Below are 18,257 nucleotides of genomic sequence, written 5' to 3'. Positions count from 1 at the left end.
AAGCTTCCCCCAACCGAGTCTAGTGCGGTCCCTGACATCTTTCACCCACGCTCTTCACCCTGCAATCCACGTGGCTTATCTTTCTAGCTTGAAGGATTCTGGCCCGATATGAAGTAGTAGACGAGGAATTAAATTCCCGTCTTCTTCACACTAGTTCACATGAGGAATGGATGTATCTGGCACCATACTTGCCTAGCCGATAACGGAAGTGACTGCAGAATGACGAATTCTTATCCTCGGAAAATACAGCACGATCCACTGGGATCAGGAATCTTCGCCTTGATACACCACATTATACCAGTCTGACCATTGAAGCAAATAAAAAAAAAAAAAAAAAAACCGGTCATCGTCCGAACCGCCGACCGAAGCCTCGGGGATGATGTCTGATGAATCAGGTCATGCAGCCATAAATTGCAAATCCTTCTGTGGAAAACCTCAGTGCTTTCCTTGTCATCGCCTTTACAGCATCCGTTTTCCCCCCCACTCAAAGCCATGGCTAACGCAAACTTCGAGGACCAATTTCATCAGTTTGACGAAGAAGAAGACCCCCTCTTCGGTTCCACCCCGCACCCTCTTCAGCCTCCTGCACGCGCATCCGCATGTTTCCCACAACACCAACGCAAACGGGCTCTCTCCCTCGCCGTCATCTTAGGCGTTTGCATCTCCATCGCCACGGGGGCTTGGTGGTGGGCCCTGTCGCCATCGCATCCCCAAGATCCCCCATCATCTGCCGTCCAAGACTGCGGCACCTCCGCCGCTGAAGCCCTCGCCCGCGGGTGCCAGTTCGATGCGATGTCCTTCTCCTGGCTACCGTCCGCCTGTTTCGATGCGCCCCTGACGCATGACTTCCTTGCCCAGCGTGACTGGCAGTGGTTCCTGGACCCGGCTGGCCAGCAGGCTGTCCCACGCGCGCGCGTCCTGGCCGGGGAGTACGAGATGCTGTACGTGACGCGCGAATACCATCTGATGCATTGCACGTACATGTGGCGGAAGATGCACCGCGCGGTCTTGTTCGGCGAGGGCCGGGACTCGGTGGATGGGTATATCGCCGACATGGCGCACACGGAGCACTGTGGGCGAATGTTGTTGCAGCAGCCCCACGCCAACAATGGCTCACATGGGTTGCAAGCGGTGGATACGTATATATTTGTAAAGTATGTCTTGTGTGGGCCGGCGATATGGGCGGAGAAAGAGAGGGAGAGGGTCCCAGGCTGGTATCGGGTGGTTGGGGACGAAAAGAGCTTTACCATACCGGAGGGCCCAAGAAGGGAATGAATTGAGTTCTACAGGGTCGGCGCTTGATTGCAATTCTGCTTGTCTTTAATCTATCGGATCAAATCACATCATCTCCCCGCCGACTCGTATTGAAATATCCCGCCTCGTTCTGTCGCGCCCAGTCCCGAATCGCGTCGAAATCCTTGCATGTGTGCAGCACTCCGGCTACGACCTTCGCTCGCTGTGTCGATTCGTCCCAGGCCCACGAGTGTGGTGCCGTATCCGCTGAGCACATCAGACTCTGCCGGATGGCGTCCATGCAGTGTTCCAGATGCTGGCTGCCCATAGTCGGGTGGTCCATTTCATATTCCTCGGTGGAGTACAAGCGCAGTCGTAACATGTTCTGTCCATGTTAGCTACCTTGTTCACTCGTTTGCTACTTCACAGTGGGCCGCTACTTACCAGGCAGTGTAGCTGATGAAATACGTTCAGCTCAACAATGTAATAGCCCGGATCGTCCGGGATGGGAAGGGTTTGGTTGGCAAGCTTCCGCGCCGAGGATTGGGGGATGCGGCTGGCACCGACTAGGTGTTGTTGGTAAAGAGTCAGCATGGTGTAACGTGCTCGAGTAGTCAATCTCGGGCAGGTACGGGCTTACAGCTGTACAGGTCTTCCCAGGCAGCGTCTCGTTCCGGAGTGGGGGGTCCTTGGTAAGATGTGCGGCCTTCCAGTAGTCCACTTGTGAAGACCACGTCCTTGTAGGTCACGAGGTGGTCCACGGGGGCTGAGATACGTTGGTCAGTCCTGATGGCTTTCATCCCAACTCGAGAAGCGACTACTGACAGTACACTTGGGTCTCGATATTCTGCCTCTGCCAACCGACATGACGCAACAGGAAAAGGGGCAGAATCAGTAGCAGGCAGCACAGCCCTCCGATGGCAATCATTTGATATCGAACAAGACGTTGATATCGTTGCAACGCGACGGTGCGAGCATCCTCTCCCTCATTGTCGTCAGGGAGGAAAGGTTCTTGCACCTCGCCATCGTCACCACCACGGATTGCCTCTTTGAGTGCCATTTGAAAACTGGTATTATGATTTTCTCGGCGAAAGAAGCTACGCGAGCACACTTCTGGAGATTCAACTATCCGGTATCTTAAATAGCACATCCTAGATTTTCGTTTCATTTCAACTTGTAAGGTTGGTAATGTCATTTACCAGCCTTGCGTGGCTTTTCCTCGGAGATCTTATCTTAGCATTAAGATTAAGCGCTAACGGCCCAACTGATTACTAGGGATCATCTCGGACATCCCCCGGAGCGCCGTTGGTTTTGGCCCCAACCTCGAATACGAGGATGATATATATAGATTACTGCAGATATGACACCATGGCTATTATCAATACAGTTCGGATCAGAGACTCCTTCTTCTTTCGGCTATAATGACATTGTTCTTGGCGTAATCTCTCATTGGTAAAGATATCTCCGTTAATTCACGGAATAAAGCCCAAGGATTTCGTTACACAATCATGTCTACCACACAAAGTCCACACACGCCCCCTCTTCTCTACCTTCTTGTCTTATTTGGTGGCCGCAGTGTTGTGATTTTTTCCGTCTACACCTACCGGGCTGGGAAAGCGATTCCCTCCCCGCAGGAACACCTGCCAGGATATCCAACATGTTCAAGCACAAAGACCCCGTCCAATATATCCCCCTTGACATGGACGAGGAGGGCGCACACCCCCCATTATCGCCAAAACCTCACGTCGGCCGCCTCAAGATCCTGGCGCCCAACCTATTATGGGTATATGCATTGATCGTAACAGTCATGTATGCTATCACATTGCGAGGGGCATCCTCTAATCATCTCAATCTTTTGGGTCACGAGTGTGTGTCTTCTCTTAATTTCTACCGTCTACTTCCAATCTAAATAGACACTACCCAGTCTCCATGAAACCAGTTCTCTTCGCCCCTGACCCCCGATACACTGATATCTCGGACTCGTCATGGGGATCTTTGATACCGCGTACGTTTGAACCTCCTACACCCAGCAAAACCTCAAAACCCGCTGATTCCCGGAAAAGCGGGCAAAGGGTTCATCTCCGTTGACAACCCCCAGTCACATGGCTTGTCAGGGGGATTTCCCATTCCTGGAGGGGACAGTGAGGGATACAGTCTCTCTGTCTTTCACCAGCTTCATTGTTTGGTGTGTTTTATCCTGTTCCCTGGCAATCTGGGCGGAATAGCAAAAGGGTCGCTGACAGCATAGGCCCTTCTCCATCGGAACATACTTGAATTAGACCAGACGGGCTCTTCGTCTACTTCCTCGGACATGCACAGCACCACTAGAGAGAATACACATATGCATGCACACGGCAGTGCCCATGTAGCCCACTGCGTGGACTATCTCAGACAAGTAAGCTACCCTTATCAAATTTCACCTCTCTTCCTTTTTCAAGAGACTCTGGTTTTTATTGCTTAACACATACTTGAATCGGGCAGGCTATCATGTGCGCAGCAGATACCACCCTTGAGAAAGCTCGAGTTGTAAACAATACCGTGCAGAAGGACACCGACGGATGGGGTGTGGTTCATCAGTGTCGAGATTGGGATCAGGTGTATGACTTTGCAAGGATGAATAGGGCATTTGACTCGGAGGGGATCGTTTAGTTTCAGCTTTCTGGACAAAGAAAGGGCAATTCCTTATGATTTCCCGGTGCTCAAAAACATTTATTCTAATAAGTCCTTCTAGCACATAAGAATGAAGGTTTACTCCCTGATTGGAGCTGGACATGGAAGAACAACCTGCAATCCAGAGAAATACGAGGGCCTGGCTAAGTTCTACCAAAACGAGTCTATCATGTTTAGATATTGAAATGGAAGTTGAAATTAAGCAATGAGGCTATCTAGAGCAAGCTGTTGAAGTTGTCAAGATAGACCCACGACGCGATAAATCCAAATGGGCAGTCTAATTGTTGAAAATAGACGCCTTCCCGACGTCTCCATGGGCGACAGTCGAGGAAAATAACGAAATCTGTTAAATGAAAGTGGACGCTTCCCTGACTTTCCGTCAACGGCACGCGAGGAGAACAAACGGAACCTGTGTGAGGAGAAGGGGACGCCAGGAAGACTGCTCATTCCACGCGCCATCCCAAGCCAAAAGCGAGAACGTCCATGGAATTTTTGGTGAAAGGCTCCTCCTCCTTCGGATCATAATCTTCTTTTCCAGCTCGCGAGAAACCCACCAGGCAGCTGCAGGTGCATTAGTAGATGTAGCGATTCGGACGGATGTCAAACATACATCTTCTTTGTGGAAGAGTCGTAGAAGATTTGCTCGGTTTCTGGCTCGAAGAATGTCCATCCCTTGAGGCGAATGTATCTATCCGTGACAGGCTCATGGTTAGCGCAACCGGTTCTAAAAGTGAAAACATACAGACTCGGGCAAACTCACTCCAGGGTCTCAGTCAGTTTCTCCCGAATTGCCGCTCGAACCTGGTCCCTGAAGCGGAGATCCTCGATTTCAACGACACTGGTGCCCCGGACCAACGACATAGCAATCACTCGGGCATACCCCGCGGGGTAGTGAGGATTGGCGCCTTGGGGAAGCTCGCCATGCCCAAAGTAACGCGGTGTATGCCCAGAGCCCTCGCACTCCCTCAGAGCCCGATGCTCCTCGTTAAAACAATCTTCGGCCATTCTCCCCTCGGACTCAAGGTCTCTCTCGCTCAGGGATGGGGCCACTAGCCTTTTCAAACAAATAAACAACGAGCACACACACTTTTGGCCTCGACTACTTACTGGTACCGGACCTTCAAAGCAAACCTTTGGGTCGTTCCAACCGCCGTAGCTTCATACACGACCCAGTACTCGTGTAATTCCCTTTTTGGCTTTTCGGAGAGGACTTTCGTGATGGTGTACCGGTGATTGCTGATTACCATTTCCCTCCCAACTTGGGCGATCATCATCATCCCATTTGGGTACCTGTAATCGTTCATCCTGAAAGAATATCTTCCTCTTGGGGTAGGGAAGGCAAACTTTGCAGCAAGAATGAGGAATAGGGGGGAAAATTAGCAAAGCGGGGGGCAGGCAAAGGTGAGGCAATGTGTCGAGGTCGGAATCTCTCTCCGAGGAATGACGGAGAGCTTTCGCCACCGGGTCAGTGAATGGAAATGACAAGAGCTTCAAGTGACTTACTATCTACGATTCACCTAAGTATTACCAGTCTTCCGAGTCTCGTCTATCTATAGGCAGTAAGGGCGCCGGCTTGCTAGTAACACCCTAACTATACAAGGTCTCTCTGTCTGTCAGCTACCATGCTCCTTTGGTCATGTTCAATATCTCCTCGAACAAGGCTACGCTTGGCAAAACGCAAGATCGTACTTCGCATGTACCTGGATAACCTATGGGTAACTTAATTCACATCTCAAATAGGTTCGTCGCCCCCTGTCTCCGTGTGAAAAACAATCACGTGCACGCAGTGTCATCCATACCATCCAAATCCCCTCCTAACCAGTGTATGTCCCATTGATCTATATATCAAGGTTAGCCAAGACTTGACCTTCTGAGACAGAAGCTTTCGTGGACAAATTACCAGGGGTCTTCCGATAACCGGTCCGCCCCAGCGCCAGTCATTCCCTTTCACCTTCAACGAAAGGAACAAGACGCACTCCTTCAATGAGACCCTCACTGGCACCTGGGACGATTCCTGTCGATGGGTAACCACTGGGCTCAGCGCAAAGCGATAATTGCTCACACGACGAACCACAATACTCTGGTTATAGGTGGAAACCAGGCCATATCGGCAGGAATAGGTGTCCATATACTGGGCGAGCTGCCCTATATATAATCTTAGCCCAATACTGAATATCATACCAGTTTCTCAGCCTTACCCAGAACGCGGTAGAACTTGTAGGTCCTCCGATTGCTCAGGTCGATGGTCCAGGGTGTCTTGAGCTCAATGACGCTACCCACCGTTGTATGGCCTTGACGGATATTCAGCACTACACAGTCTGGCAGGTCATGGAGAATGGGGTGCGCGTTTTCTGCGCAGTGGACATCGCCAATGACCACACGCGGCACCGGGCTCTCAATGACCGGACCCAGACGGCTTAAGACGTGTTCTCCGAATCTTCCCGTGACCCCAAGTTCGTTCCCAGTCATGTAGTATTCCATCGGACCCGCTGCCTGGGCTGCGGTAGCCGGCGGGGCTCCAATGGCGTTTGTTGTTGCCTGTCGTACGTCACCATAGAAGGATTGCCACTCTTCTATCTGCGAGCGGTGCAGCCTTGCTAGGTGCAAGGAAGGGTATCGTGTGGCCCACGGGGGGTTAGTCCGCAGGCTCGGGACTCTGGAGTATACCACGGCTCTTTTCTGTGCCGAGTTCATAATTTAGGATACGATTGACGATATTGTAAAACGTTTGAGTTTGTACCAGGTAACTGGGTAGGATGATCCGAATTAGAAACTGTCAGGAAGGAGTAGAACATCGTCAATGGATCATCTATTCCTGGTGTGCGAAATGCGCTGGCATTTATTCGATGCCAGGATACATTACAATTCACCATTGCTCTACAAGAAGCCTCCATTCACCGAGTTGCATACAAATGGAAGTCTATGGACAACAGCACCTATATCACACCTTGCTGCATAGATAGAAACCCTTCCTTCCCGGCTGCCAAGTGGATAGATCCGCATCTAGGCCCGGCTGGAGAGATCCACCTGCTTATCCGGGGTAAATCCAACCGACGCGACAAGTCCAGCTTATTTATCTTCGTTCGGCCCCGTCCTCGTATTCTGGCCCTCAGGGGAAATTTTCTTTTCTCTTCTCTCTTTCTCTTTATTTCTCCTGGAACTTCAACAGGAACGTATTTCCATTCATTCGTTCCTTTCTTTCCCACCCATCCCTTCCCCTCGTTGGGTCTTTCTGACTTTCGCTTTCGCTATGAACTAGACCTAACTTACTTATCTGACTGGCTCTTCGACTTCGTATCTTCGAGTCGAATCACCCACTCCCTTCCTCTTTTTTTCTTTTTTTTTTTTTCTTTTTTTTTTTTTCTTTTTTTTTTTTTTGGCTATCTTTAATGTCTGCTATCATGATACCCCTTCGCTCTTTTCGCTCGGGCCTCAGCCTCAGCCTCAGCCTAAGAATAATAGCCCAATTGGCATTTCTGTCCTCTTTCACTCTTCGTCTCTCCGCCGCTACGACTTTTACAGCGTCCGATGACGATGACATGCGATCCTATGTCACGGTGAGTACATGCCACTGCCTTCATCCCAGGTGGGCAGCAACTGATCTCCGTCTCGCATTAGCTCCCCAACCACCGCATCATCAAATGGAACATCACCTACCATGACCGCCACGCCGTCGCCCCGGGATACTGGTTCGTCGCCCCGTACTGGGTCACCGTCGGCGAGCCCTACACGAACCGGTGGATGCCCTATCAAGTCGGTCCGCATATTTTCGATCAGGATGGCGTGCGTACCAGCTATTCGGTCCGAAATCATATTTTGACATGTACTGATATGGTATATTTCTAGGAACTTGTCTGGACGGGCGCCGAATTCACCAACAACCGCAACGCCTTTGATCTCCGCGTCATCGAAAACCAACCCGGCAAGCCACAGCTCTCCATGATGGTTCAGACGGGCATCGGTCTCGCCCTCGAAGATGCAAATGGAACGGTCCTGAATAACCGGTACCAGGTCACCGGGAGTATACCTGTCAACGACAAGCACGAGTTCTACGTCTACGCGCCCGGACGGGCCCTGGCGATTCACCACCGACGGGAGGCCGTCGATCTGTGGGAGATCGGACTGCCGGGGGTATTCAGGCTCGTGAAGTTCCACGGGTTTCAAGATGTCGACATCACGACGGGTCGCGTGCTCTTTGAATGGGACTCCCAGGGTAAGGTCCCGCTGGATGAATCGGTCATTGCGGTGGAGGCGGGCCCGGCTGATGATCCGGCGGACTATCTGCATGCGAACTCGGTGGAGAAGACCAAGCATGGCGATTATCTTATGTCGTGTCGTCATTCCAACACTATATATCTCATCTCAGGCCGAGATGGGACCATCATGTGGCGACTGGGCGGGAAGAGGAATTCCTTCAAGAAGGATTTCACCTTTTCGAAGCAACATCACGCCCGGATCATCAGCCACAGCCGACAACACATGATCATGTCGTTCTTGGATAACGCCTCCGATGACGATATCACCGATGAGTACGTTTCCACCGGACTGATCGTCGACTTGAACCTGATCACGCGCGAAGCGACGGTCTTGAATCGCTACGATCGCCCCGATGGCAATTTCACCCGGAAGCGCGGAAACACCCAGCTCCTTCCGAATACCAACGTGTTTATCTCCTGGAGTGACGATGGCTATATCAGCGAGTTTGCTCACGATGGACGTGTTCTCATGGAGGCCCGCTTCGCCAGCGACCGCTTCAGTAACTACCGCGCCTACAAGTATCCGTGGTCTGCTCGTCCTGCGGAGCCACCTACCCTTGTGGCGTCTGTGCATGGGACCAATGGGTCCGAACTGTCAACTCAGTTCCATGTCAGTTGGAACGGCGCGACGGATGTCGAATTCTGGCGGTTCTGGGCGCAATTCAACTCGACGAGCGAGAGGGTGATGATCGGAACGGTTCCGAAGAAGGGGTTCGAGACGACTTTCGTCGCCCGGGGTTATATGGATCGGGTGGTGGTGGAGGCTGTTGACGCGCATAACAAATCTCTGGGTGTTTCGTCTATGCTGAGAACTACTCCGCCCAGCTACTGGCCTGAGGGCGCTGAGTTGCCCATGGCTGATGATCCAGCTGTCTTGCTCTTTCCCCCTGCTGTTCGACAGCCCCGTCCGTGGGAATCGCTGTGGATCGGGATCTCTGCCACTGTTCTGGGTGCCGGTACGTTGATTCTGCTTTCCATCGCGCTGTATTCGGTCGTTCGACGACGCATTGCAGCGCGTTATTCAACGTTCCCCGAGGAACTGGTGGAGCCTCTCATGCTGCAACGGACAGGCAGCGAAACCCCTTGATCGATCCTTGTCCGCGGCACCTTTTTTGTACATTTAATTTTCTTTCGGGACTTGTTAGCCAGCGTATATGCGCGGAGAAATCCATCGATAGCCAACACAAGCATCAAGCTTGACCCTTGCATTAAGCATCAGACCCCCGTCTCTGCTGCAGCTCAAGATGTTACAGCGCTATCCAATGGGGGAACGGTCCGCGGCTTGTCAACTGTGACAAGGAGCTTCTTCACGACTCTGACCAATGATGCCGAACGCATGGTAGTACGAGCATGTTGGAGCTTCACTCCGGAGGATATCCACTCGGGGCCTTATTGCAGAAGTTGACGTCACCTTAACAGCTCCCCACATTGGACAACGCCATATATCCCCCCAGCAGAAAATCCTACCATCCCACCCAAACCATCTTCACTCCACCCCTCGCCCTCCATCCTCGCTACCCAACCATGTCCTCCGACCCAGTCAACAACATCTCCTGCGCCCTCGTAACAGGCGCAGGCGGTGGCATCGGCAAAGCCATCGCGAGATACCTCATCACGCGCGGCAAGAAAGTAATCCTAGCCGGCCGCACCGAAGCCAACCTCGTTGCAACCGCCCGCGAGATCGGCGCGAGCGCTTACGGCGTCCTCGACGTGGGGATCCCCGGCGACATCGCGCCCTTCGTGCAGCGCCTCGTCACGGAGCACCCCGACCTCGACTGTCTGGTCAACAACGCGGGGGTCCAGCGCCATCTGGACATCGTCCACGGCGACGTGGATGATTTCCTCTCCCGAGCCGACCAGGAAATCGACATCAATGTTCGGGGAACCAGGAACTTAACTCAACGGCTCCTGTCGCATCTGCGCTGGAAACCCCACGCTATGATTGTTAATCTGTCTTCCATTGTGGCGTTCGTCCCCTTTCGGCTCGTTAATCCGGTGTATAATGGCACGAAGGGCTGGGTGCATCTCTGGACAATGAATCTAAGGGCGGCTCTGGCGAGGGCTGGGTCTAATATCCATGTCGTTGAGATCGCGCCCCCCACTGTCGGGACGGACTTGCATCGCGAGGCCCCCGATCCGGATGATAATAAGAAGGATAAGAAGTGGAGGAGTTCACGGATGAGGTTACGGTGAAGTGGGCGCGTGGTGATGAGATGATTGGGGCGGGGCCTAGTGTCCAGTTTGCGCGTCAGTGGTATCGCGACTGAGGAAAGAATGAGTTTCCGACTTATCCTCTTCTCCCTGACAACAAAGTCCGGGGTTTGATGGGATCAGTGCAAAGTTGTGGTTCTCTGGCTTGTTGTTCTCTGGGGGGAAAATGATTGGGGAAAAGAACCGCGGCTGCCTCGCTGCGGGTCAATTCCGGTTGGCTGGCATCGCAGCACGTTGTTGTTGCCCTTGTCCCTTTTAGGACTTTATCCCTGTTGTGGAAAGGCTTAGTCATGTTGTGACCGATTTATGCGATCCTGGGTAGTCCGTAAGGTCTTCCCAAGGTTGTGTCTAGACTGTCTCCAATAATTCATCGTTTCTTTTGTATACCATTATACCTATTCCGCACAATCTAACATTAGCTCTCTATACGAAACATGGAAGGAAAAGATCGATTTTGGCTGATGGTGTTGAGGTTCGCGTTCCGGATACATCATATATTTTCGAACATCTTCCGGGCCAACAACACATGTCTGGGGCGAATAGTTCCACTGGGGGTTTTCACAGTATTTTAGAATACTACCGGCTCTCTTTCGAAATGCTCGTCGCTTGAAATTCAATCGCGATTATACCGAAAACTTTCGAATTCAAGATACAATAGTGAATGAATGCAGATATTTCCCATGAACAGTACAGTGTTGATTCTACATCATATCAATGAGACCAATACTTCGCATAAACAGCCAGCCAGCAACGTGATTGGTTCCTACAACGATGGTCAAATCGATTGACTTACATAACCTCATGACCACTATATACACCCACAGCCTCCGCGCAGCAAGTCCAGGCAGAGAGATATCCTTAGCTGTAGCCCCTATTCAAAGTATTTTATTTGACCAACGGGGGCCGTACTGACACTTCTACCCATCAGATCCTTTACATGTGGCAAAATAGCCTGCGATCAGCTCCCTTCCCCTCCATCAAATCTTCCATCGAACTTCCACACCAGGATATCCACAAACAGAGCCAGCCACCTCAGCTCCGATCCGAACGATCACCACTCGCCACGCGTGACATCGCCGCAGGGAACATCCCTGATGCTCGTCCGTCCAAAGAACTGAGACGGGTCGAGCGGCAATCAGGCTCGAAAGCCGGAAGGCGTCTTCGCCCCGAGGGCCAAGGCTGCATCTGGGCCACCCTCATGCGTCTCGACCGGACGCAGCTAAAAGGGGAGTCTTGTCTGATTGGTGATCTGGCTTAAGGATCCGACGCACTGCAGACGCCCCTAGGACATGCATGTCAGGTGGGTAATAGTGAGTGGGTAGGGTTAGTGACTTGAGTCCCTGGGCTATGGGGGAGGGGGCGTGGATGGAGCTCATGCGAGGCGGGAGGAGGAGGGGGAGTGGGAATAGTGGCGAACCACTTTGGAATGGAGCGCAGCGTGAGGCGTTACAAGATACATGCTGGATACCGTGGTCTGGAAGGGACATATGATCGTCTTGGAGGGCTCTTCTAACGGTGGCGATGGAAGTTCGGGCATCCGATGTGCGACATCCGAGTGGATTAGGAAGGCTGTCTGGTGGAGAAAGGCAGGACAGTCGGTATGCAGGAGCAGACTTTCGGGGGAGGCCGCGCCGGAGAGTGCCATAAACCGAAACGGAGAGACCCGTTTGGCAGTTTCTTTAGAGTTTGAATGGTTTCCATCGCATAATAGTAATAGCCAACGGTGTTATGATCTCGAGATCCACAGTAGGGTGACACTGACGTAAGTTTCCCAGGGTGGAATGGAAGGGAATTGATTGTGATCTTCGTGTCTTCGTACCCGAGGTCCCTGAAACGGGGCTTTTGTGCCAGAGAGCTGGTTCTCCGCGTTACATGAACGGAGTGCTGGATACGAAGAGGCGGATGCTGTTTCTATCTGCGGCATGAGAGAGTCTCTACTTTAGGTTCATGAGTAGATCCCGATCAACAGGGACGGAGAGGCCGTGTCACCGCACGAATTAGGCACCCTCGACTCGGAATTTCCACTCGGGGCCTCCAGGCAGGAGTGTCTCACATGATTCATGCGGTGGACGAGGATTGGATCTCGGAGATGACGCTGCAGATGGATTGTTCTACCGAAGGGCCAAGCTATTCCAGCCGCATGGCATGAGAGGATCACTAGCCCCCTGGTCCATCCGTGGCAAGTTCGTGGTCCGCCCTCGAGGACAAAGGACAAAGAAGATTTCATCCACTGCAGAGGAAGCTAGATACTAGGGAGGAGCTAACGCGGTGGCCTGCTGGGCGTGGCTGCTGCACGCACATTCCGCAATGGATGCTGGTGAATGGTGCTGCAGATTCAGCTAGTCATCCTTTCGAAGACCGAGGTTGCCAGCACCAGATGCTCCGTACGAACTGTTCATCGCTCGTTCTCTCCTCTCCGATCGAGACCCTGACAGCATCCTCATCCTCCGACCACGACAGACCGTGGCCTGCCAATCACGCCCGTGCCCTAAGAGCTGACGGCACCTGCAACCGCGGACGGTTCAGCACGGCAGAGCAGGAAGACTTCCAGCATCTCCCCGAGTGGACCCCATCAAGAGTACCAGCAGGACCAGCAGGACCAGCAGTGGATGGACAGGGTTCACCACGGTCTGACCACCGGAGATGAGTCGAAATCCCAGGGACAGCCGACGATGAGGGACCCAACATGCACAGTTGGCAAGCAGCGTCGGGGAGACAACCGGAGCCTATCAGGCACGCGGTCGGCCAACCCGCGACTGGCCGAGGCACGTGTGGTCGACAAAGCTTGTAGGGCTTGTCATGGCTTGTCTGGTCTTGTCTGGTCTTGTCTCGTCTTGCCCTCTCATGGCGCGAAGCTTGAGCACGCCCTCGCCCTGGCTCCGCTTACCCACGCCCGGAGAACCACTGCCCGCGATCTGGAGGCCGCCCACTCGGCCGCGGGCACAATGGGATGGAACGATCCATGCGCCGTGGCCGGCCCTGGTCGCGTGTGCCTTTTGCGGCGAGGATCCAATCCCAGGGCCCAGGGGATGCATGCCGATGGGCGTTGGCGATGCTGGCGATAGTTGCACCCTCCCGTGAGGGTGGAGATGAGGAGTGGAGTCTCTCCTCCGACGGGGCCACCCAAACTTCTCCCTCGGGATGCGAACGCAACGCTGCCCGCGCATTGGCTGGGGCCGGAACGTGCTGACGAGCAGGATTCGGGCGATGCCATCATTGGCTCTGCGGTACCTCCATCGCAGCTCCACCACCAGGCTAGGGCTGCAACTAACGCTGCCGCTAGGCCTGTCGCGTGTCTCGACTCCACCCGAGCACCTACCAACCACAATCTATATCTCAGGAACGTGGCCGGAGGCCTCCTGCTCAGTGCTGCTCAGTGCTGCTCAGCGCTGCGCAGTACTCGTGCATGCGAGGCAGGCAGCCTGCGCTGGAAGGGGGAAGGTGGTTTGACAGGCTGACATCGGAGGCATGGCTGCATCGTGCCCTGCTGCCCGTCCGGGTAGTACTTGAAGGCCTGCCTCGCCGGCCCTCATCGCCGGTTTATTTTTTTTTCTTGCCTGCTCTCTGCCTGCCTCTCATCCATCCTCCCCTGCAGTTTGCACACATCCTCCTCCTCGAGGATCCCACCCTCATCATGGCCGACTCTGACCCCGGCTCGTCCACCCCCGAAATGGCCGCCAAGCACGACTTCCCCGACATGACGGCCGGCGAGAAGGAGGGCTTCACTCGCCTGCTGCGCCCCGACGACAGCTACACCCCCGAGGGGGTCTACTGGGCCGACCTGCCCATGGGCCAGCGCGTCAAGTTCGTCACCTCCGTCGACCGCAAGGAGACCAGCCGTCAGTTCTCCGAGCTCTGGGCCGATATCAAGGCCGATCCCCTGAGCCCTATCCGGGACTACGTCCACAACTCCATCATCCCCGGTTTCGGTATTGGTCTTGAGGGGTATGTTATGCCGCTCCCCATCTCCCCTCTCCAACCCTATCTCATGCTAAACTCTCTGCTAGTTACGTCCTCCTGTCCATCGGAAACATCTCCACCCTCTTCGAGAAGTCCTTCGAGTCCTGCTGGGACAAATACGAGATCTGTAACGCCGACTGGATCGACGCCATCACCTACCTCGAGATCATCGGTATCATCTTCGGACAGGTCACAGTGGGCTTCGTGGGTGACTGGATCGGTCGTCGTTGGGGTCTGCTCCAGGATGCCTGGATCATGTTCCTGGGTCTGGTCATGTTGACCTGCGCCTGGGGTGTCACCCAGAACGGCTGGGTCATTTGCTATGCCTGGTCCCTCTTCATCTACGGCTTCGGTGTTGGTGAGTCTGCCCCCCCTCCCACCACAGCCCTCAACTAACCCCCCTCCAGGTGGTGAATACCCCATGACCGCCACCAGCGGTATGGAAAACGCCGTCGGCTCCGGCAAGCTGTCCACCCGCGAGGATCGTCTGCACCGTGGAGCCAAGATCGTCAGCATCTTCTCCATGCAGGGCTGGGGTCAGGTCATCAACCAGGGCGCCCTCATGATCCTGCTGCTCATCTTCAACGCCGGCAGTGGTCTCGAGCCCATCAGCCAGACCAACGCCCAGTGGACCTACCGCATTTCCTTCGTCATCCCCATGATCGGCACCTTCTGGCTCATCTACTACCGTGCCTACCACATGAAGGCCGCCAGCAAGCAGCTGGCTGCCACCAAGAAGCGCTCCTCCGTCACCGGATACGACACGCAGTCCCTCAGCCTCACCTTCAAGTACTTCACCCCCCGTCTCCTGGCGACCGCGGGCGGTTGGTTCGCCAACGACATCTTCTTCTACGGCGCCAAGCTCTTCTCCAGCGACTTCATCGCCGTCATCAGCCCCGACTCCAAGTCCATCTTCACCTCCTGGGAGTGGAGCTTCATCAACTGCGTCGTCACCCTGGCGGGCTACTACGCCGCCATCCTCTTCGTCGACAACAAGCTGTACGGACGCAAGTGGATGCAGATCATGGGCTTCCTGCTCTGCTTCATCGTCTACGTCGTCCCCGCCTTCAAGTACAAGTACTACACCGAGGCCGCCCACATCCACTCCTTCCAGGCCATGTACTTCCTGGGCAGCTTCTTCAACCAGTTCGGCCCTAACTGTATCACCTTCCTCGTCGCCGCCGAGGTCTTCCCCACCCCCATCCGCGCCACCGCCCACGGCATCTCCGCCGGCTGCGGTAAGCTGGGTGCCCTCGTCGCCGCCGTGCTCTTCAACTACATCGACACCCAGACCAAGTTCTACTTCGTCCCCTGGTTCGGCCTGCTCGGCATGTTCCTCACCTATTTCTTCCTCCCCGACACCACCGGCCTGGATCTGAAGGAGCAGGAACGCCGCTGGCGCTATCTCCGTGACGGTCGTGAGCACGAGTACCACGGCGTCGCCGTCCACCCTAAGCATCTCTCCGTGTGGGAGCGCTTCCGTGGCGCCGGCAAGTACTATGACCCCGAGCTCGACTACCAGCAGCGTCTCCAGGAGTACCGCTCCGAGTGGGAGACCATCATGTCCCGTCGCAACGAGGAGACCAAGAACGATGAAGACTTTGAGGTCCTTGTCGATGAGCATCTCTTCGAGGGCTCCGTTCACGACTACTTCTACCGCACCACCTCCTCGAATAAGGGCGGTACTGTCGAGAAGTTCACCGAGTCCGAGACCTTCCACTAGATACTCACCTGACTTGACTCAAACTCGACTCGACTCGACTCGACTCCCCTGCGAGAGGAGACGAGACGAGGCTATGCGGCTGTTGTTGCTGCTGCTGCTGCTGACGCACGAATGTGCGATGGATACCCCACTCGATACCCGTGGCTCTTGCTCCAAGAGCCACTTCCGCCTGTTGGATAGAGGTTGCTTAGCTATCCTTAATTCTGTAGATTTCATATCTGCATGTTGATGTGTGATGGAGACACGTGTTCCGTTCTGTTGAGATATATCTGGATGTCTAGTATATATGAAAATTTAATTGTGTTGTATTCATGTTTCTTCTATAGGGAGGGAGATATAATTGCGTATGATTGCCTAGAACCACTCAGTCAGTGGCTGCGGATTCACAGAGAAGATTGTTCGATTTCGTCGCAAAATCAGAATTTGGCCTTCGACGCAACCCGGTCAAAGATAGAAACAGAAATGTACGTTGCCGCCCGCTAGCTACGGCTGCACCGCCTCTTTATCGCGAGAGCTCCAGACGTGAAGCCCCCCTCCTTATCATGATAGTTGTGATACTCTGAGCGGATAGCTGGTGTTTTCGACATCATTGAAAGTCCACTGGCGATACCCTGCACGAGACTGGCATATTCATCCAAGATGCATACCCATTGCGCCTCGGACCAGAACACCCCATGGAACATGGATACTTTTCATTTCTATCATATTGAACATACATGGAAGGTATTACACTACGTCCAATCCCGACCAGAGGAACCATTCAACCAATAACAACCATACCCAACCCAGCACAACTCACTAAATCCCCTCCTACCCATCCTAAACCACCACATCATCCCCCGGCCCCAACGGCCCCGACTCCCTGCCATATTACACTGCCTGAACAATCTCACCTCCCCCTCCGCAAACGACCCCACAATCGAATGCATCACCCCGTGGTTATTAAACAATACCAGATCGCCCTCCTCCCAATCATGCGGATACACGAACTGCGGATCAATCGCCCGTCTCTGGAACTTGTACAGCATCTCACGGATCTCACGCAGATCGTCCATGACCGTCCCGTCCGCGAGGTGGATCTTGCGCACGCAGGTCGGGTATACCATCATTGCGAGGGTGCCGGTTACCGGGTTTTTCCAGGCCATGGGGTAGACTTTTATTTTGGAGGGGTCGATGGGTGGGAGGGAGGTGAGGGGGAGTTCGAGGTTTTCGGAGAGGAGGCCCAGGCCGTTGGAGCGGGATTTCGCTTCGCTCATCCAGATGTATGGGTGTGGGGCGTATTCGACTTTGCTGGTTAGGATGAAGGTTTGTTCGGAGGGGGTGAGGAGGGAGAAGAGGCGTGAGCCGCTGAAGAAGGCGGTTGTGCCGAGGGGGACACGTAGGGTCGTGGAGGTGTTGTCGTCGTAGAGGAGTGTTTGGTGTCGCTTCGGGGGGGTTTTGATGGCGAGGAGAGAGGTGACGAGGGGCGGGTCGAGGTCGTACATTGCGGAGTCGATGTGCCAGCGGTAGAAGTGCGTGAAGTCGTGGTCTTGGTCCGCTGGAATGGGGTCCTTGTGGAAGGTGCGGTGGTGGGGATGTTGCAGGTGCAGGTCGGTGAGGCCCTCGTAGGACGGGATGTGGCCATGCCCGATGACTTGCACTTGCGGTTGCGAAGGGATGGTGGTGAGGTCTCGGTGCAGCACGCTGCGGTTCGAGATCTTCGTGCCGTGGCTGTAGACCCCCGCGGATGGGTCGAAGCGGCGGGTGAGCGAGAATTGGGCGGAGGGAGAGAGCCTTTTTTGGTTCTTGATCACGACCACTTGGTGGGTGTAGAGGATCGTGCGGAGGGATTGGAAGTCGGTGTCTGGCTGTTCGTGAGTGGGAGGTCGTGAGAGAGGCTGATGTGGTGCTTACCACTAAGGTTTTCCAGGTCGAGGCCGCGGACTTCGACCCCGAAGTCGACTTCGGACTCGGGGGCTTTGGGGATGGGGTGGCAGGTGATTGCCATTGTGCTGGATGAGAAGAGTTGGATTAGGAGGAAGACCTGATGGGTTGAGGCAATAGATAGAGGCAGACAGATGGAGCTTCATAGGCGAAGGAGTGTGGCTGCTTTATAGAGGTCCGAACGACAACGGCCCATGACGAATGCATTGGCGAGGCATCTGATGCGGGCGAGAATATAGATGCGGAAGAGGTTCGATCTCACCCGCCCCCCTTGCTTGACC

At 54.2% G+C, this 18,257-nt stretch overlaps 9 protein-coding genes across 9 annotated transcripts; 5 read left to right on the top strand and 4 right to left on the bottom strand.

Annotated features, from left to right (window-relative positions):
- Nucleotides 1–492: 492 nt before the first annotated feature.
- Nucleotides 493–1,275, top strand: BO70DRAFT_405074 (uncharacterized protein; the record flags this gene model as incomplete). The annotated part of the gene is made up of 1 exon (XM_025547098.1): nucleotides 493–1,275. The coding sequence occupies one exon, from the start codon at nucleotides 493–495 to the stop codon at nucleotides 1,273–1,275; it is 783 nt and encodes a 260-aa protein (XP_025399298.1).
- A 58-nt stretch (nucleotides 1,276–1,333) lies between these two features.
- Nucleotides 1,334–2,033, bottom strand: BO70DRAFT_291508 (oxidase ustYa family protein; the record flags this gene model as incomplete). Its single annotated transcript, XM_025539392.1, has 3 exons — nucleotides 1,334–1,618; nucleotides 1,678–1,799; nucleotides 1,874–2,033. 3 exons carry the CDS (start codon nucleotides 2,031–2,033, stop codon nucleotides 1,334–1,336), a joined length of 567 nt encoding a protein of 188 aa, XP_025399297.1.
- Nucleotides 2,034–2,890: 857 nt separating this feature from the next.
- On the top strand, nucleotides 2,891–3,512 carry BO70DRAFT_396323 (uncharacterized protein; the record flags this gene model as incomplete). Its single annotated transcript, XM_025546601.1, has 2 exons — nucleotides 2,891–3,042; nucleotides 3,482–3,512. 2 exons carry the CDS (start codon nucleotides 2,891–2,893, stop codon nucleotides 3,510–3,512), a joined length of 183 nt encoding a protein of 60 aa, XP_025399296.1.
- Nucleotides 3,513–4,262: 750 nt separating this feature from the next.
- On the bottom strand, nucleotides 4,263–5,246 carry BO70DRAFT_405070 (uncharacterized protein). Its single transcript, XM_025547097.1, has 4 exons — nucleotides 5,011–5,246; nucleotides 4,664–4,957; nucleotides 4,514–4,591; nucleotides 4,263–4,464 (listed from the first exon to the last, which is right to left on the bottom strand). Exons 1-4 carry the CDS (start codon nucleotides 5,205–5,207, stop codon nucleotides 4,347–4,349), a joined length of 687 nt encoding a protein of 228 aa, XP_025399295.1. The 5' UTR covers nucleotides 5,208–5,246; the 3' UTR covers nucleotides 4,263–4,346.
- A 471-nt stretch (nucleotides 5,247–5,717) lies between these two features.
- On the bottom strand, nucleotides 5,718–6,597 carry BO70DRAFT_396321 (uncharacterized protein; the record flags this gene model as incomplete). Its single annotated transcript, XM_025546600.1, has 3 exons — nucleotides 5,718–5,741; nucleotides 5,804–6,048; nucleotides 6,102–6,597. The coding sequence occupies 3 exons, from the start codon at nucleotides 6,595–6,597 to the stop codon at nucleotides 5,718–5,720; spliced, it is 765 nt and encodes a 254-aa protein (XP_025399294.1).
- A 707-nt stretch (nucleotides 6,598–7,304) lies between these two features.
- BO70DRAFT_405066 (uncharacterized protein) lies at nucleotides 7,305–9,465 on the top strand (the record flags this gene model as incomplete). Its single annotated transcript, XM_025547096.1, has 3 exons — nucleotides 7,305–7,460; nucleotides 7,522–7,686; nucleotides 7,750–9,465. The coding sequence occupies 3 exons, from the start codon at nucleotides 7,305–7,307 to the stop codon at nucleotides 9,244–9,246; spliced, it is 1,818 nt and encodes a 605-aa protein (XP_025399293.1). The 3' UTR covers nucleotides 9,247–9,465.
- A 218-nt stretch (nucleotides 9,466–9,683) lies between these two features.
- Nucleotides 9,684–11,628, top strand: BO70DRAFT_396319 (NAD(P)-binding protein; the record flags this gene model as incomplete). The annotated part of the gene is made up of 2 exons (XM_025546599.1): nucleotides 9,684–10,321; nucleotides 11,322–11,628. 2 exons carry the CDS (start codon nucleotides 9,684–9,686, stop codon nucleotides 11,626–11,628), a joined length of 945 nt encoding a protein of 314 aa, XP_025399292.1.
- Nucleotides 11,629–13,960: 2,332 nt separating this feature from the next.
- BO70DRAFT_336371 (MFS phosphate transporter) lies at nucleotides 13,961–16,053 on the top strand (the record flags this gene model as incomplete). The annotated part of the gene is made up of 3 exons (XM_025541097.1): nucleotides 13,961–14,315; nucleotides 14,378–14,688; nucleotides 14,738–16,053. Exons 1-3 carry the CDS (start codon nucleotides 14,005–14,007, stop codon nucleotides 16,051–16,053), a joined length of 1,938 nt encoding a protein of 645 aa, XP_025399291.1. The 5' UTR covers nucleotides 13,961–14,004.
- Nucleotides 16,054–16,071: 18 nt separating this feature from the next.
- On the bottom strand, nucleotides 16,072–18,226 carry BO70DRAFT_387201 (TauD/TfdA family dioxygenase; the record flags this gene model as incomplete). The annotated part of the gene is made up of 3 exons (XM_025545892.1): nucleotides 17,947–18,226; nucleotides 16,928–17,896; nucleotides 16,072–16,124 (listed from the first exon to the last, which is right to left on the bottom strand). The coding sequence occupies exons 1-3, from the start codon at nucleotides 18,038–18,040 to the stop codon at nucleotides 16,072–16,074; spliced, it is 1,116 nt and encodes a 371-aa protein (XP_025399290.1). The 5' UTR covers nucleotides 18,041–18,226.
- Between the last annotated feature and the right edge of the window lie 31 nt (nucleotides 18,227–18,257).

Source organism: Aspergillus heteromorphus (genome assembly GCF_003184545.1).
Source record: "Aspergillus heteromorphus CBS 117.55 chromosome Unknown BO70scaffold_12, whole genome shotgun sequence".
NCBI classification, from domain to species: Eukaryota; Fungi; Ascomycota; class Eurotiomycetes; order Eurotiales; family Aspergillaceae; genus Aspergillus; species Aspergillus heteromorphus.
This window is presented reverse-complemented; position numbering and strand designations above follow the sequence as displayed.

Coding starts and splice junctions, on each gene's coding strand:
- BO70DRAFT_405070 (XM_025547097.1), bottom strand. CDS start 5,207: ATGAACGATTACAGGTACCCAAATGGGATGATGATGATCGCCCAAGTT. Junction 4,958..5,010: donor GCTTTGAAGGTCCGGTACCA/GTAAGTAGTCGA, acceptor TTGTTTGAAAAG/GCTAGTGGCCCCATCCCTGA. Junction 4,592..4,663: donor AAACTGACTGAGACCCTGGA/GTGAGTTTGCCC, acceptor TGTCACGGATAG/ATACATTCGCCTCAAGGGAT.